Here is a 17,902-nt window from a genome sequence, read left to right on the forward strand (position 1 = left end):
ATAACCATGTGGGTGTAGAAAGGGGCTCATTTTGTGGCATTGTTCAGGCCTGATGGATAGATTTTTGGGAGGGGACAGATGTCAGATGCTATCTATTTTTTTTTTTTTTTTTTGAGACGGAGTCTTGCTCTGTCGCCCAGGCTGGAGTGCAGTGGCCGGATCTCAGCTCACTGCAAGCTCCGCCTCCCGGGTTTACGCCATTCTCCGGCCTCAGCCTCCTGAGTAGCTGGGACTACAGGCGCCACCACCTCGCCCTAGTTTTTTGTATTTTTAGTAGAGACGGGGTTTCACCATGTAGCCAGGATGGTCTCGATCTCCTGACCTTGTGATCCGCCCGTCTCGGCCTCCCAAAGTGCTGGGATTACAGGCTTGAGCCACCGCGCCCAGCCCCAGATGCTATCTATTAATAGCAAAATCTAAATCCAGAAGAGCCAGGAAATCTTTGTAATCCTGGAGTCACCCTCTGGTAGAGATCAGGTGATACCAAAGTAAGGTCCACGTCCACCCTGGACCACTTCAGAGCTTTTCGAGTGACTTAGTAATCTGTTCATTCTAGAATATTCCAGATGCTCTGATTGATAGATTCTGGGGATACAGAGATAGAGGTTTCTTGTCCTTAAGTAGCCTACAATCTAGAGGGAGGATGGCAAAGCAAAGGAAGTCTTACAACTGCTATCGCTATCAAAGGGAGTGCGAAGAATCCAAGTGGATCATGGAGAAGAAAGACTGCGTAGGAGAAGTGAGGCTAGAGCCAGGTCTAGAAAGACAGGTCGTAGCTGAGCAAGAAGTGGGATTCTAGGCAGAGGAAGCAGCATGAGCAAAGCCCAGAGGACTCAGGTAGCCTCCTGCATCTGGGGAAATGCAATTGAGTTTGTCCAGTATGGCTGCAACACAAGACACAAGAAGGGCCCAGCGGGAGGAGGGGAGTGAGGACTTGATCTCGGCACAGACCATGCTCACTACAGTTTTGCTTTTCTGGCCATCTCGATTCCTCGGTTCATATATCAGCAGAAAGGGACCTGACTCAGCTCCTCTAACTTTTCTCTCTTTGTAGGAATTCTGGGTCATGAACACGTCAATTCAGAGCACGATCATTCTTCTCATTGAGCAAATTGTGGTAGCTCTTGGGGGTGAATTTAAGCTCTACCTGCCCCAGCTGATCCCACACATGTTGCGTGTCTTCATGCATGACAACAGCCCAGGTCGCATCGTCTCTATCAAGGTGAGTAGCCTATGTCATCTTCCAGAGAGATTTTCTGCTTCCCTCTGAATCCCTGGGTGATCAGCTAAAAGCTGAGACCTCGTTCTGAGTGACAGGTTGATGCCCACTCCATAAGACAGAATCCCAAGAATACTAATACCCAATGTGTGCATTTTACAGAATGTCTATAATCCTCTCTTGATTATCCTTATGTCTTTCAATAGATTAATCTTGGCAAATGTTTTATCCCAGACTAATTTTCTTTATTATCCAGCAGTGGGTTCCTTATCAACTCAAATAAGCACAGAGAAAGCAAAGTAATATGTAAGCAAATAAAATGAGGGGGAGAAAGTGCTACCAAAAGGATATAGTTCAAGGCCACTTAATAAAGGCTTTTCCCAGTCCCCTCAGAACTTTGAATTATCCGTACCACCACCTGCTGCGTGTCCTTAGATACTTGGGACCTGACTATTCATCACCATGCTTTTGCTCCCTTTTGCAGTTATTGGCTGCAATCCAGCTGTTTGGCGCCAACCTGGATGACTATCTACATTTACTGCTGCCTCCTATTGTGAAGTTGTTTGATGCCCCTGAAGCTCCACTGCCATCTCGAAAGTGAGCACCTCCCCTTTTGGATTAGCAATCATTAAGCTTTTAATGTTTTGTTGAAAATGTTTGTTTCTTAAGTTCCCAGGCCATCTTTCTATTTTTTTGTTATTTCAACTCGCATTATTTTAGTCTAGAAATATCCCAGGTTTATGGAAATCTTAACTGTCCCTATCCCATTGGAATAAATGTTGGATCCATGTCATCCAAAATACCTTAGAAGCCATTCATTCCCATCCCTTTTGTGCTGATTGTTAAGCTCACCCTCAGTCACGTCTCTTCCTTGGAGATTGTATGTTAGCAGTTACTTTATGTTAGCCATTGTTGTAGGGCAGCGCTAGAGACTGTGGACCGCCTGACGGAGTCCCTGGATTTCACTGACTATGCCTCCCGGATCATTCACCCTATTGTTCGAACACTGGACCAGAGCCCAGAACTGCGCTCCACAGCCATGGACACGCTGTCTTCACTTGTTTTTCAACTAGGGAAGAAGGTAAGATGGGAGTCTGGACAGATAGGTGCTCTTCTGCCTTATTTGGAAAGAAGACTGTCTGTGAGCCACTCATGCTTTCTCTGATGCCAGCCACCATCAGAGAACATGGAATTATTTGATTTTTTTTTCATGTGTTCAGCAAACATTTATTGAGCAACCTATGTGAGCTAAGTGCCGTTCTGGGGATAACAGGGTAAAAAGAATAAAGTCCTTGCTCTCATAGAGCTTCCATCCTAATGAAGCAAAGCAAATAAACAGTTTGTTTCTTAAGAGTGATGGGTTGAAGTGAAGTGCTCTTTATTTAGGGTAGACAGAGAAGACCTCTGATCAGTTGACACTTAAGCAGAGACCTAGATAAAATAAAGGCTCAGTTGCAAAGAATTGGATGCAAGGAGAAGACATAGCAAGTGCTAAGGTTGAGGCGGCAGCTTGCTCAAAGAGTTCAGGGCACAGCAGGAGAGCAGTGTGACCTCAGAGGAGCGAGCAACGGGGAAGTGCTTGGAGTTAAGGTGACAGAGATAAGGCAGAATAGTAGAGACTAGATTTGTAGGCCTGTGGCTCTCAAAGTATAATTCCTGGACAAGCAATATCAGTATCTACATACCTGAGAACTTGTTAGAAATGCAGATTCTTGAGCTAGGCACAGTGACTCACACCCCTAATTCCAGCAATGTGGTATGCTGAGGCAAGAGGATTGCTTGAGATCAGGAGTTGGAGACCAGCTCCAGATGTAGCAAGACCCTGTCTCCACAAAAAAAAAATTTTTAATTAGCCAGGCATAGGGACATGTGTCTGTAGTCCCAGCTACTCAGGAGGCTAAGGCAGAGGGAACACTTGAGCCCAGGAGTTCCAGACTGCAGTGACCCCCATAATTGTGCCATTGCACTCCAGCCTGGGCAACAGCAAGACCTCATCTCACCTGAGACCTGCTAAATCAGATGCTCTAACTGTGGAGCCCAGCAATCTCTGGTTTCATGAGCTGTCCAGGTGATTCTAATGCCCACTAAAATATGCAAATCACCATTGTGGGCCATTGTAAGTACTTCGGCTTTTACTCTGAGCAAGACTGGAAGTTTTTGGTGGACTTTGAACACAGGAAAAATAAGATCTGACTTAATATTTTTCAGTGATAACTGTCAATGCCATGTGGGAAAGTAGGCTGTGGGGGCAAGGGCAGAAGCAAAGATCTCTCAAGAGGCCACCATCATAAACCAGATGATGGGGACTTAGACTAGGATTATGGCAGGAGATGGGAAGATGGATTCTTCTGAATATCACAGAGCTAGTCACAAACCCAGAAGAAATGGTCATAATGTAATTGTATAATATGTTTTCCTCTACTTTTTTTCCACTCTCCAAAATGATAGTTTCTGATCTCTTCCCCCTCCTGTTTCAGTACCAAATTTTCATTCCAATGGTGAATAAAGTTCTGGTGCGACACCGAATCAATCATCAGCGCTATGATGTGCTCATCTGCAGAATTGTCAAGGTGAACTATACTTCCTTTCTGTTCTGAAGTCCCTGTTGTCTTTACTACTTGATATTCTTGTAATCTTGGTTATGGGAGTTTGTGTAGCTTTTTAGCTCTAAACTAGGGATTGGCAAACTTTTTTGCAGTTTTCTAGGCTATGTGGTCTCTTTTGCAACTCTTCAGCTCTGCCTCTACAGCCTGCGAGCAGCCACACACGATGTGTAAACAATGAGCCTGGCTGCATTCCACTAAAACTTTATTTATGGACACCTAAATTTGATTCTCTCAATTTCTATGTGTTGCAAAATATCAGTCTTCTTTTGATTTTTTTTTTACCCCCAACCATTTAAAAGTATAAAAACCCTTCTTAGCTCTTGGGCTGTATAAAAACAGGCAGGGGGCTGGGTGTGGTGGTTTATGCCTTGGGAGGCCAAGGCAGGTGGATCGCTTGAGCCCAGGAGTTTGAGACCAGTCTGGGCAACATGGTAAAACTCCATCTGTACAAAAAATACAAAAAATTAGCTGGTCATGATGGCGGATACCTGTGGTCCCAGCTACTGAGGAGGCTGAAGTGGGAGGATCACCTGAGGCTTCTGTGAGCTGTGATTGCGCCAGTGCACTCCAGCCTGGGTGGCAGAGTGAGACCCTATCTCAAAGGCTAGGCACAGTGGCTCACGCCTGTAATCCCAGAACTCTGAGAGACTAAGGCAGGAGGATCACCTGAGGTCAGGAGTTCGAGACCAGCCTGGCCAACATGGCGAAACCCCATCTCCATTAAAAATACAAAAATTAGCCAGGCGTGGTGGTGCATACCTGTAGTCCCAACTACTCAGGAGGCTCAGGCAAGAGAATTGCTTGAACGCAGGAGGCAGAGATTGCAGTGAGCTGAGATTGTGCCGCTGCACTCCAGCCTGGGAGACAGAGCTAGACTCTGTCTCAAAAAAATAAATAAATATAGGTTAGATTAGATAGATAGGCAAGTAGGGAGTGGCACAAATAAATAAATGAATAGATAATTCTTTTTAAAAAGTTTAAAAAAGCCAGGGGATGAGGACTGTTTGCTGCCTTTACTCCAAACACTTTTATCACTTTTCCCATTGCCGACAATTGTTTGTCTTTGCTAGTTGCATGGTTGCTTGCTCGTACTACTAAGTCAGTGCTTGTCATTAACTAGGAGTGACTAGCAAAGACTGTCTACAGCTGGGGAGTCAGCCCATCTGTGGTTCATTTTGTCCATACATGCGACTTTTTACTTCTTACTGAAATCCTGGCTCTACCAGGTCTGCACCTCCCAAAATATAAGGATATTTCCTAAACCAGAAGCATCTAGTAGAGTTGTAGGGGTTTCCTATAAATCTCTGGTTGCAGGGATACACACTTGCTGATGAAGAGGAGGATCCTTTGATTTACCAGCATCGAATGCTTAGGAGTGGCCAAGGGGATGCATTGGCTAGTGGACCAGTGGAAACAGGACCCATGAAGAAACTGCACGTCAGCACCATCAATCTCCAAAAGGTAAGTCCATTGTTTCAGGGGACTGGGAAAGGAGAGCTCTGCTCTTCTCACTTACTCAAAACTTTCAGCTGTTTAAACCAACCAAAAACCGGCCCAGGTGTTGTTTCCAGAAATCTAGATACCATGAACTTAGATCATTTTGTCTTTTTACAGGTGTCTGAATTGTAATTTTGTTTTGAACAGAGAAAAAGTAGAGAACGAAGTGTCCTTTTGTGCTCCCTTGGAATATGAATGGTAGAACCTTTTGTTGCAAATACATTCTCATTTTTTACATTAAGGGAACAAAGCTAGTGAGCCCCCTAGTTGGCAGTGAGGCTGATGAAGGCGCTTTACAACAGTGCTTTTCAAACTTCTCAAACTCATTGGGCTTACCAGTTGCTGGGAATCTTGTAAAAATGCTTATTCTGATGTTGGCAGTCTGATTTGGGGCCTGATACTCTGCATTTCTGACAAGCTGCTAGCTAATGTGATGGTGCAGGCCCATGGACCATACTTTGAGTAGTGAGGTTTTAGATCTTTCCAAGTGATTACTGAATTATCTCTGCTGGCCAAAGCCTAAGATATGATCAGCTTTTCACCATGTATGCCTCCAGCCATCCACCTAAAAACAGGCAGTTTCAAAGCATCTCTAGTGAATCAGAGCAGAATAATCATAATTACTTCACCGACTTTTTTTTTTTTTGAGACGGAGTCTAGCTCTGTTGCCCAGGCTGGAGTGCAGTGGCCGGATCTCAGCTCACTGCAAGCTCCGCCCCCCGGGTTTATGCCATTCTCCTGCCTCAGCCTCCCAAGTAGCTGGGACTACAGGCGCCCGTCACCTCGCCTGGCTATTTTTTTGTATTTTTTAGTAGAGACAGGGTTTCACCGTATTAGCCAGGATGGTCTCGATCTCCTGACCTCGTGATCCGCCCGTCTCGGCCTCCCAAAGTGCTGGGATTACAGGCTTGAGCCACCGCGTCCGGCCTACTTCACCGACTTTTAAATAAATATACCACATCGAGTATTTTCCACATTTTGCATTAGTTCTTCATATTTCTGGTGACTGTAAGCAACTTCCAGTTTCGATTTCAGTGTTATTTTTCATCTATTAGCCAGCTCACTCCATGTGCAGCAGCAGATAGAGATGAAGAACTGGGCAAGATTGTCCTAGATGACTTGTTCACTTCTTTTGGCAAAGCACATGAAGATTTGAACGCAGTTCTTTGTGTGTGTGTGCGGGCTCACGCCCAGCTTTGGAACACTGGGGGTTTAAGACTGTTGTTTCAGAGTCTTTACTCACAAGAACAGCTTCAAGTGACTACTGCTAAGAAATGTTTGCTGGGTTAAGATGGAGGTAGTAAAATATTCCTTGGTCAGGAGTGATGCTGCTTTCCCTTTGGGGATTTTGTAACTGCTAATCTGAGACTTTAGGAGGAAGAAAAAGATTATCAATCACCTGGCATTCCCAGGCAGTCATTGAGGACACCCTACTGACACCTCACACTGGAGGGAGGGGCCAGGCAGGAGGCCAAATGTACATTTCCACCCAGATGTTTTCATCCTGACTAGGTTCAGAATGTCCTTCCAACCCGGCAGCTGTCCACCCTGCTTTAGAGCTTTGTTCTCTCTGTTTTAGGAAATTCCTCACTAATCTAGTTTGCTTCCAGGAAGTTTTGCTTTCTACCCAGACTTGGAAAAAATAAGCATAAATCTTGCCAGATAGACAAAAGAAAGACTCTTAATTTATCTCACCTGAGAAAGTAGATCAAGTTCAGAACTCTAGACAAAATCCTCTGCAGCTGCCTCTCAGATCTAGTTCATTGGAAAGTAAATTGTGAGAGCTGGGCGTGGTGGTCATGCCTGTAATGCCAGTAATTTGGCAGGCCAGAATCACTTGAAGAATCACTTGAAGCAGGAGTTTGAGACCAGCCTGGGCAACATAGGAAAACACCATCTCTGTAACAAAAATGAAAAATGAAAAAAAAATGAAAAAACTGAACTCCAACCTGGGCAACAGAGTAAGACCCTGTCTCAAAAAAAAAAAAAAAAAAGGAATTGAAAAAAATTTAAAAATTAGCTGGGCAGAGTAGCACCTGCCTGTAGTCCCAGCTACTTGGGAGACTGAGGCAGGAGGTTCACTTGAGCCCATGAGTTCCAGGGTGCAGTGAGCTATGATTGCACCACTGCACTCCAGCCGAGACGACAGAGCAAGATTCTCTTTAAAAAAAAAAAAAGAGGAGGTAGGGGGCCAGGTGCAGTGGCTCATGCTTGTAATTCCAACACTTTGGGAAGCCAAGGCAGGAGGATTACTCGAGCCCAAGAGTTCAAGACCAGCTGGGGCAACATGGCAAAATCCCCCTCTACAAAAAATACAAAAATTAGCTGGGCTTGGTGGTGCATGCCTGTTGTCCCAGCTACTCAGGAGGCTAAGGTGGGTGGATCTCTTGAGTCTGGGAGGTCAAGTCTGCAGTAAGCAGTGATCATACCACTTCACCTCTCCAGCACAGGCAACAGAGCAAGACCCTGTCTCACCAAAAAAAAAAAAAAAAAAAAAAAAAAAGGCAGCAGAACTCACTGTTCGGAAGTAAATTGTGCCTCCTTATAGTCATGTAATAATAATTAGGGATTGGTATATTTATCAGTCTTAACCAACTTTCAGAGTAACAGTTTGCCACCTCAGTCACCATTTTATTGGTTATGATAATATAGGATTTATGTGATACAGAAAACATAAAAACCATTTATATATACCTCTAGAACGCCTTCCAGAATTTTCAGCAGCTTTACTGTCTGTCTTATGATAATCTGTTTGGGCTTACCTTCACCATGAGTAAGCTGGCATTCTATGAACAGGCACCAGCATCACCAGATGAGGTGATCAGCAGTGGGTGGATGGCAAGAGGAAGCAGCTCGTGTTTACACAGTTATTATAGAACCCAGAGAATTGAGAGGTGATAATGTTTTACAGAGCAGGGGGAAAGAGCCACATGGGGGACTTGGCCTAGTTGATAAATTAAGCTATGATTTTTTGAAAACATATTTACTGCCATTTATCAAGTAATAGTAACAACTAACATTTATTGAGTGCTTTCCATATGTCGAGCACTGTGGTGGAACACTTTATATTAACTCATTTAATCTTCATGATAACCCCATGAGTTAGGTGCTGTCATTGCTTTCCCACGCTATAGATGTGGACTGTGAGGCACTGACAGGTTAAGTAATTTGCCCAGTGTCAACTAGCGTCAATGGTGGAGCTGGGATTTGAGCTAGATAGCATGACTCCAGAGCCCACTCTCTTAACCACTGTGTTGAATTGTCTCTGCCTTACCCAGGCCCAACCATTTCATTAGAGGGAAAAAGAAACTAGTAATACTTCCTTGGTTATGTCCAGCTTTTAACAATTGCTATATAATATAATACAGCTACACACAAACCCATCTTGTAGGGAAGAAGCCAGATATCTGTGGGCAGGAAAGGACTGGATGTTCCCATTTTGCTCAACAGAAAAAGGTCTAAAAGTCAAGTCAAGTCTTGGTCTCTAGTCCCCTCTTCCTTCTCATTCAGGGGTTCTCATTGTATGGTCAGTGATATTATTTAGTTTGTGTCTTGTAATATTTCTACTTCGGTTTTTGACATAAAGTGATAGTTTGTTTAATTCTATTCATCAGTAACTCTTTAGAAGCAACAGCAGATCTCTGGTATATCCCAGGAAGGTGACGGTTGAGTCCTTGATGGTATGGCACATGGGGTCTTTTCACTCACTGGACCACTTCACTAGTCCAAAGTTTGAGACCTTCTGCTCTGACTTACATGATTTCCCCCATTTAGGGAGGATTGATCTGTCCTGCTGGAAAAATCTTTGAAGTACGTATTTTAAAAGTTAGGGATTTAGTGTAGTTAGGGCTAGGCCAGTTCAAATAGGTGTCGTTTTGACAATAATAACAGTCATTTTTTGCTCATTTATTCCAGCTAAGTCATTTAGATACATTATCCCTAGATGAGGCACTCTGAGGCTCAGCTGCAAAATACAAGTAATTTGCCCAAGATGTTAACAGCTGCTGAGTGGCAGAGCCAGGATCCCAGGCAGGTGTTTCTAACTTTAGAGAAATAAGCAAATAGTACTAACTTTGTGCCAAGCACTGTTATAAATTCATTACATTTATTAACTTAAAAACCCCAGGAAGCAGAAACTATAATCCTCATTTTACAAATGAGGAAACTGAGGCACAGAGGAGTTAAGTGACTTGCCAGAGATCAGAGAGCCAATTATGTTATAGAACTGGGATTTGAACTCAAGCCATCGAGTCGAGTGTGGCTGTTGCCCACTACACTGTACTGACCTCTCCAAAACCTCAGCCTTTCCACCCACCTGCCTAAGTTGCCCCTGGTAGTAACTCTTGATGTCTGGAGAGTTCCGAGTTTTGAGAGAAGTTGGAGGGGATAGAGTAGAAATTAAATCTGTTCAACCCTTTTTTCTTGTTCTACCACAGTGCCATGTGCTTTGGGCTCACTGCTCACCTGGTTGCAACATGATTCGCTATGGTGTAAACCTGAGCCTTTTCCCTCTTCTTGCGTGACTCTTCATTGTCAGATGACTTGGTGTTCTAATGTAGAGGATGCAGCTCCCTTCATGCCCTGCTGGAGCCCATTAGGCTTTGTTGAATGCACGCAAGTGTGGCAGTCCCATGTATTCTGGTTCTGTAGAACTCTCTCCTTTGCTGTAGTCAGAGTCCAGCACAACGAAGTTGTGAAACAGGCTTTTTCCACAGTGTGGTATGTTCCGGAGTTGCTGCTCTTGCTTTATGGCTTTTAATTAAATATTAGTCTTTTGTATTTGCACTCTAGGGGAATTTTTTCATGAAAGATGGACTTTATAAATCTAAAAGTAGAATAATCATTAAATAGATGAGGACTTTTTTCAATTGGCCCTTGAAGCTGATTGTTTTCCATTGTCACCTGTGGGAACACAGGCCTGGGGTGCTGCCAGGAGGGTCTCCAAAGATGACTGGCTGGAATGGCTGAGACGGCTGAGCCTGGAGCTGCTGAAGGACTCATCATCGCCCTCCCTGCGCTCCTGCTGGGCCCTGGCACAGGCCTACAACCCAATGGCCAGGTATAGTGTGTCAGGGTGGGTGGAGAAGATCAGCACATAGAAAACGATATACACAAATTAGTTTTTATTAGAAGTAATAATCAAGGGGCCGGTATTTTTAATTTTTCTAATTTTGTGGGATGCAAAGAAAGAAAAACACAAAGTCAACAAGCTCATACTGTAGCATCTATCTTAACCTTGCTAGTAGACCACAAATTCCTTTTTCTAGTACCTTTACGTCTAACATTTTAATTACAAAGTTACTTATAACTCTAAAAGCAATTGTGTAATAGATTAATGTAACCTATTTCCAATAACAATGGTATTCTAATTATTGCTGTTTGTTACAAATATGACAGAAAAAAAAATGGTCTGAAACAATAAAAGTTATTTATTTTACTCCTGAATCTGCAATTTGGGAGGACTTTTGGGACAGCTTGCCTCTGCTCCACATGGTGTCGGTGGAGATGGTTTGACTGGGGCAGGATGGAGGATCCGCATTCAAGGCTGGCTTGTGTGTCTGGCAAAGTGCAGGTGACTCTCGACTAGGGACCCAGCTCTGGCTGGGGGCCTTGGTTCCTCTCCATGGGTTGCTTGGGCCATCTCACAGAAGGTGACTGGCTTCAGGAGTGAGTGTCCCAAGAGAACGAGGTAGTGGAAGAGCATGGTGTTTTTATGACCTAAGTCATAAAGAGGCTTGGAAGTCATGAAGAGTCACTTTTGCCTGACTCTGTTGCTCAAGGCAGCCACAAAGGTGCACTCAGGCTCAAGGGAAGAAGACATGGACACCCACCTCTTGATAGAGGAGAAGTAATATTCTCACAGAGTGTATGGGACAGGAGCCACTGTTGCAGACATCTTTGGAAAATAGAATTTGCCAGAATTTATTTTTTCTTTTTTTGAGACAGTCTTGTTCTATTGCTCAGGCTAGAGTACAGTGGCACAATTGTGGCTCACTGCAACCTCTGCCTCCTGGTTCAAGCGATTCTCCTGCCTCAGCCTCCCAAGTAGCTGGGATTACAGGCTTGTACCACCATGCCTAGCTAAGTTTTGTATTTTTAGTAGAGACGGTGTTTCGCCATGTTGGCCAGGCTGGTCTTGAACTCCTGGCCTCAAGTGATCTGCTTACCTTGGCCTTTCAAAGTGCTGGGATTATAGGCGTGAGTCACTTGGCTAAAATTTTTTTTACTGATACATAATAGATGTACGTATATTTTCAAAGTACATGTGATATTTCGATACATTCATGTAATGTGTAATAAGCAAATCAGGATAATTGGGATATTCATCACTTTAGACGTTTATCTTTTTTTGTTGTTGTTTGGTTGGTTTTCTTGTTTTCATGTTTGTTTTTGTTTTTGAGATGGAGTCTTGCTTTATCACTCAGGCTGGAGGGCAGTGGCACGATTGTGGCTCACGGCAACCTCTGCCTCCCGGGTTCGAGCAGTTCTCCTGCCTCAGCCTCCCAAGTAGCTGGGACTACAGGCGTCCGCCACCATGCCTGGCTAATTTTTGTAATTTTAGTAGAGATGGAGTTTCACCATGTTGACCAGGCTGGTCTTGAACTCCTGACCTCAAGTGATCTACTCGCCTTGACCTCCTGGAGTGCTGGGATTACAGGCATGACCCACTGTGCCCCGCCTGGTTTTTCGTTTTTGTTTTTGAAATAGGATCTCTGCTGCCCGGGCTGGAGTACAGTGGCACAATCTTGGCTCACTGCAGCCTCAACCTCCTGGGCTCAAAGTGATCCTCCACATCAGCCTCCTGAGGAGCTGGGACTGCAGACATGCACCAGGCCCAGCTAATTTTATTTTTTGTAAAGATGAGATCTCACTGTGTTGCCCAGGCTGATCTCAAACTCCTGAACTCGAGCAGTCGTCCTGCCTCAGTCTCCCAAAGTGCTGTGATTTATAGGCATGAGTCATCACCATTTTTTTTTTAATTTTTAAAATTTTTTATAGATTTTGGGGTACAAGTGCAGATTTGTCACATGGATATGTTGCATAGTGGTGAAGTCTGGGCTTTTAGTAGGACCATCACCTGAATAATAGTGTACATCGTACCCATCAGGTAATTTCTCATCCCTCAGTCCCGCCAAAAAATATATTGTTTTAAATAGTAAATCTTTTTTTCTTTTTTTTTTTTATTGAGATGGAGTGTTGCTCTGTTGCCCAGGCTGGAATGCAGTGGCACGATCTCGGCTTGCCACAACCTCTGCCTCTTGGGTTCAAGCCATTCTCCTGCCTCAGCCTCCCAAGTGGCTGGGATTACAGGTGTGTGCCACCACACCCGGCCAAATTTTTGTACTTTTAGTAGAGACAGGGTTTCACCATGTTAGCCAGGATGGTGTCGATCTCCTGACCTTGCAATCCACCCACCTCAGCCTCCCAAAGTGCTGGGATTACAGGCATGAGCCACTGTGCCCGGCCTAAATAGTAAATCTTAAACAGCCATTTAAAATTTGGTTTACAATCTGCGCATGGTGGCTCCTGCCTGTAATCTCAGCACTCTGGGAGAATCACTTGAGGCCAAGAGTTCAAGACCTGCCTGGGCAACCTAGCGAGACTCTATCTCTACAAAAATAAAAAATTAGCCAAGCGTGGTGGCATGCACCTGTAATCCTAGCTACTCAGGAGGCTGAGATGGGAGGATTGGGGGGATTGCTTAAGCCCAGGAGTTTGGAGGCTGCAGAGAGCCACAGTCATGCCACTGCTTTCCAGCCTGGATGGCAGAGCAAGACTGCATCTCAAAAAAAATTTTTTTTTGGTTTATAAAACTTTTAATGCATGTGAAAGATTTATGATATAATGTAAGTAAATAAAATGGAATGCAAAGTTGAGAATTAAATGTAAATAGGATAAAGATTAGAAAGTAATATAGCAACGGTTATCTCTAGGGGAGGCTTAAGGAGTGATTATTTTCTTTTTTATTCTCTTCCTTATTTTTTAGATGTTTCTGCATTGGACATTAATTATTTATAATGAGGCATAAAATGGTGATTTAATTAATAAGCAGCCCTTTGCATTGGCAAGAAGCAGAAAGCAAGGCGTTTTACTTCATTTTTGTCAGCACAGCTGGTTTGCTGTTATGATGTATATTTAGCAGTAGTGATGGCCCCTGAGACTATTGGTTTGATGCCATGATTTTCTTCCTCTAATTTCTTTCAAGTATTTTTTAATGCTTTAAAGTAGTTTCTAGGACTTCCCTGTTTCTGTAGTGTGGAGATATCGTATGCTCAGCCGATGTTTTTATTATTCCTCTTTTCGCTCAGGTCACCTCTGAGCACAGTGTTATGCACAAGAGGCTTGTGATACCCACATAATGTTTTATCCCCTTAGTCCCAAGTACGTTCATTCAGGATCCAGTGTGGCCTCTGACCTAGATCAGGAAAACTTTTTTTATGTCTTTAGAGATGAAGGTCTTGCTTATTTCCCTGGCTGGTCTTGAACTGCTAATCTCAAGAGATCCTCCTGCCTCAGTCTCCCAAGTTGCCTGGATGACCAGCGACTGTAATTACCTGGCTCCAAAAACTTATTTTTAAATTTATAACAGACTTTTTTTGGTCTTCATTTTATCCTTTGGATTTCAAATTTTGTTTTTTCTATCAAATTACAAAATTATACGCATTGGTCTGACTTAACCTGTTAATATGTAACAGAAAATAGGTATAGGCTGGGCGCAGTGGCTCACGCCTGTAATCTAGCACTTTGGGAGGCCCGGGTGAGTGGATCACGAGGTCAGGAGATCGAGACCATCCTGGCTAACACGGTGAAACCCTGCCTGTACTAAAAATACAAAAATATTAGCCAGGCGTGGTGGCGGGCACCTGTAGTCCCAGCTGCTGGGGAGGCTGAGGCAGGAGAATGGCGTGAACCCAGGAGGCGGAGCTTGCAGTGAGCTGAGATCGTGCCACTGCACTCCAGCCTGGGCGACACAGCAAGACTCCATCTCAAAAAAAAAAAAAAAAAGAAAGTAGGTATAGAGGCATCAAATGCTAAATCTATCCATTGTAGGTATATCCTGTTTCCCACTCCCTTCCCCACACAGTCTCCAGAACAATAGGGAGGATAGGATTGATGTAAGATGTAAGGGATGGCAAATGTGTCCATCATGTGGTACTATGGTAATGTAAAGTAGTCGTAGTAATCTTTGAAATGGAACCTCTGGTTCCATGTCTTTGTGAGGCCCCACCTTTTGGCTTAGAAAATCTTTTAGAACTTACAGATTTGGATCCTATTTGCTAATGCTTCTAGTCCTGTTGTCATTTTTTATGACCATCCAACTAAGGGTTCTGGTTATATTTTGAAAACAATTGCAGATGCTGCCTTTGACATTTCTGACCTTAAGAATTGAGACATTGTCCCAGAAACATCCCAAGAATCATTTAACGATTATTGTTTTCCACATTTGTTAATGCCAACTTCTATGTCAGAAGTCCCCATTCTATTCATTTCCCATTTCCTCCAGTGAAGAGAAATGATGCAAAAACTGCCAAGAAATATTCCTTTGGAGAAAAGTTACTTTGCTCTGCTCTTCTCCCTGCCCTGCCACTTGCCCCCCAAGTCCCTGCATATCATAGTGTCTGTACCTGTAGTGTAAGATTCAGTAGACACTAACCATATGTGGTTAATTTAATTAAAAATAAATAAAATGTAAAATTCAGTTCCTTGGCCACACTTGCCACAGTTCAAGTGCTTTAATCATCAATGGCTACCATATTGGACAGGAAAGTTCTCTTGGACAGCACTGGTCTATATAACCAAAATCAGTGATACCAAAAGCGAATTGATAGGTGTGACTTTGAGGCAGCAGGCAGAGGCATGGGAGGTCTCTCCATTTTCCACCTTCTCTGCCTTCAGGGATCTCTTCAATGCTGCGTTTGTGTCCTGCTGGTCTGAATTGAATGAAGATCAACAGGATGAGCTCATCAGAAGCATCGAGTTGGCCCTCACCTCACAAGACATCGCTGAAGTCACACAAACCCTCTTAAACTTGGCTGAATTCATGGAACACAGTGACAAGGTGAGACTTTTCCCCATTGTCCAGATGGAGGCTGACAGGGAACCAGCTGGTGGGAGGAGAGAAGCATCCACACAGCCTTCTCTTGTTTGTGCCCCATCTGCCATTTTCCTATGCTGTGAGGTTTTGCTCTCCTCCAGGGCCCCCTGCCACTGAGAGATGACAATGGCATTGTTCTGCTGGGTGAAAGAGCTGCCAAGTGCCGAGCATATGCCAAAGCACTACACTACAAAGAACTGGAGTTCCAGAAAGGCCCCACCCCTGCCATTCTAGAATCTCTCATCAGGTAGGCCATAAACCCTTTTTAATTGCCGCCTTCATGCAAAATGACCTCTCTTCTCCCACTGCCTGGTGCCACTTCACTGGAGTCACTTGGAGACTTCTGCTCTGTGAAATCTGCCTCTGGGTCTGGCCAGCACGTTTAAATGACATGTTGCAGATGGCTCTCCCCAGGAATCTAGCTGTGATTGTCATTTCTGTTGACCCTTATCACCTGGGCTCCTGTTGTTTTCCAGCCTGTCCTTTCTTGTTCCAATGAAATTAGTTGAGAAGCAATTCTGTGGCCATGGCAGCCTAGGAAGATAGGTTTTATGTCTGGGTTAGATAGTGCTGTCTAGAGCTGGAGTAGAATGTGTTGGTTCCTGGGCTTCAGAGGGTACCCAAGGGCACAGTGGGGTTTTATCAACTAAATCTATTGATGCCTGCATCTTCCTCCTATGGTGTTTTGTGAATATAAAAGGCAGAGCATAATCTGAAATCTAATGGTCTTTTCTCTGATGTGATTAGGTTCGCTCCTCTGTTAAGACAGTTTTCAGTCTCCTGGGTGTGGAAAAAATAGGTTGTTTAATAAATTTTCTGCTGTTAGGAAATTACAAGCAGCACAAAACATTAGCTCCAGCTCCTAAAGAATCGTTCACTTCCCCTAATGATTATCAGAGAATATCAACTCTGGAATCTCATTATCTTCATGTGAATGCTAACATGGTCTTTCATCTCACTGCAGATAGTTCAGAAAAAATCATCCAGCTAATAAGTTCCTTCACCGTGGCTAATAGAGCCTGCTGTGTGTGGTGCCTACTTTGCTTGAGAGGGTGATCAAACAGCCAAGTCCTTTCCTAGCTGTGCTTTTGAGAAGATATTTAAAAGAGTTCCTTTAACACTTTAAAAAGTTAGCAAAAAGATAGAAATAGAATCCTGTTTTTGCCCAAATAAATTGGACTTGGAGAAAATGTTGATTTCTGAAATACCATGTAGGAACAATTAAAAACATTCCGTCCTCTGAGGCATGCTTCAGTTTCAAATCAGACACAGTAAATGTGAAAATCCACATTTCTTCCTTCCATCTCTGGCTTAGGTAATGTGCTCTCACGTGATAACTAATAGAAAATATGGTAACTAAGTATGATCACTGTAAGGTCAGATAACTCATTTTGCATATTAATTTCCTTGCTCACCTGTTTGAGACCTATTTGAAACTTTCCTAATTCCACCCTTAATTTTTCCCCATATTTGAGACAATCATAAAAACCTAAAAGTTATGCAGATTTGTAGCAGAAAGATGTAGTTAAGAGGCCTGGAAATGTGCTCTAGAAGGTTATTTAGCTTTGTAAGCAAATATAATTGAAAGCAAGTCCTCAGAATTCCCTGGAGATTGATCTTGTCCTTTGTTTAAAACACTGCTCCAGGCCAGGTGGGGTAGCTCACACCTGTAATCCCAGCACTTTGGGAGGCCAAGGTGGGTGGATCACTTGATGTCAGGAGTTTGAGACCAGCCTGGCTAACATGGTGAAATCCCATCTCTACTAAAAATACAAAAATTAGCTGGGCGTGGTGGCGTACATCTATAATCCCAGCTACTTGGGAGGCTGAGGCAGGAGAATTGCTTGAACCCAGGAGGTGGAGGTTGCAGTGAGCCAAGATCATGCCACTGTACTCTAGCCTGGATGACAGAGCGAGATTCTGTCTCAATAAATGAATGAATGAATGAATGAATGAATGCATGAATGCTGTTTTTAGGGCAAGCCATTGTGCTTGGCTCTTTGGGTGTCCTCAGCTAAGTCAGCTCAGCTTGCATTTCTGCCTCCCTTCTGCTGGTCTCCTGTATCTTCCCATTACCTTTCTTTTTTTGCTTACGTTTGCAGTTTTTACTTCTGATTTTGTAAAGCTGCTTTTCCTAAGCCCGGTTGTGGTGGTATACTGTCGTCTGTACTGAAGGAAGTTTTAAGAAACAACCTTAGACAAAGTTGCTGTTAAGGAAGTTGCTCACAGCACTACCCTAGTTCTGTGGGTGAGCCTCATGGAAATTCTTCTCAGGGGTCTTTTCCCACTGTTGTTTGTATGTCCCTGAGCCACTACTTTGATCTGGCCTTGGAGACATCGCTTTGCAGTAAGGGATTGAATTCCTTTCCTCACAGTGGCTATTGGAGAGCTTGAAGCTAAATTCCTGGTCTACCTCCAACAAATTACAGACATCTTACCTGTTTTTACTACTAACTCTCTCCCAACCCCTACAGACTTTGTTTT

The 17,902-nt window shown here is 43.7% G+C and overlaps 1 protein-coding gene across 5 annotated transcripts in view; it reads left to right on the plus strand.

Annotated features, from left to right (window-relative positions):
- MTOR (mechanistic target of rapamycin kinase) overlaps positions 1-17,902 on the plus strand; it is a 153,018-nt gene that overhangs the window by 49,043 nt on the left and 86,073 nt on the right. For all 5 annotated transcript variants that reach the window (XR_004441102.1, XM_033228384.1, XM_033228385.1 and 2 more), the window contains 8 exons: positions 1,055-1,222; positions 1,704-1,816; positions 2,138-2,300; positions 3,697-3,789; positions 5,140-5,286; positions 10,239-10,381; positions 15,220-15,382; positions 15,520-15,665. Coding sequence is in view for 4 of the 5 variants with exons in the window: in XM_033228384.1 (XP_033084275.1) it covers positions 1,055-1,222; positions 1,704-1,816; positions 2,138-2,300; positions 3,697-3,789; positions 5,140-5,286; positions 10,239-10,381; positions 15,220-15,382; positions 15,520-15,665 (1,136 nt within the window). In the remaining variant the exon portion in view is untranslated. The remainder of the gene's footprint in view (positions 1-1,054; positions 1,223-1,703; positions 1,817-2,137; positions 2,301-3,696; positions 3,790-5,139; positions 5,287-10,238; positions 10,382-15,219; positions 15,383-15,519; positions 15,666-17,902) is intronic.

This window comes from Trachypithecus francoisi, unplaced genomic scaffold (genome assembly GCF_009764315.1).
Source record: "Trachypithecus francoisi isolate TF-2019V2 unplaced genomic scaffold, Tfra_2.0 Lachesis_group12, whole genome shotgun sequence".
In the NCBI taxonomy this organism is placed as follows: Eukaryota; Metazoa; Chordata; class Mammalia; order Primates; family Cercopithecidae; genus Trachypithecus; species Trachypithecus francoisi.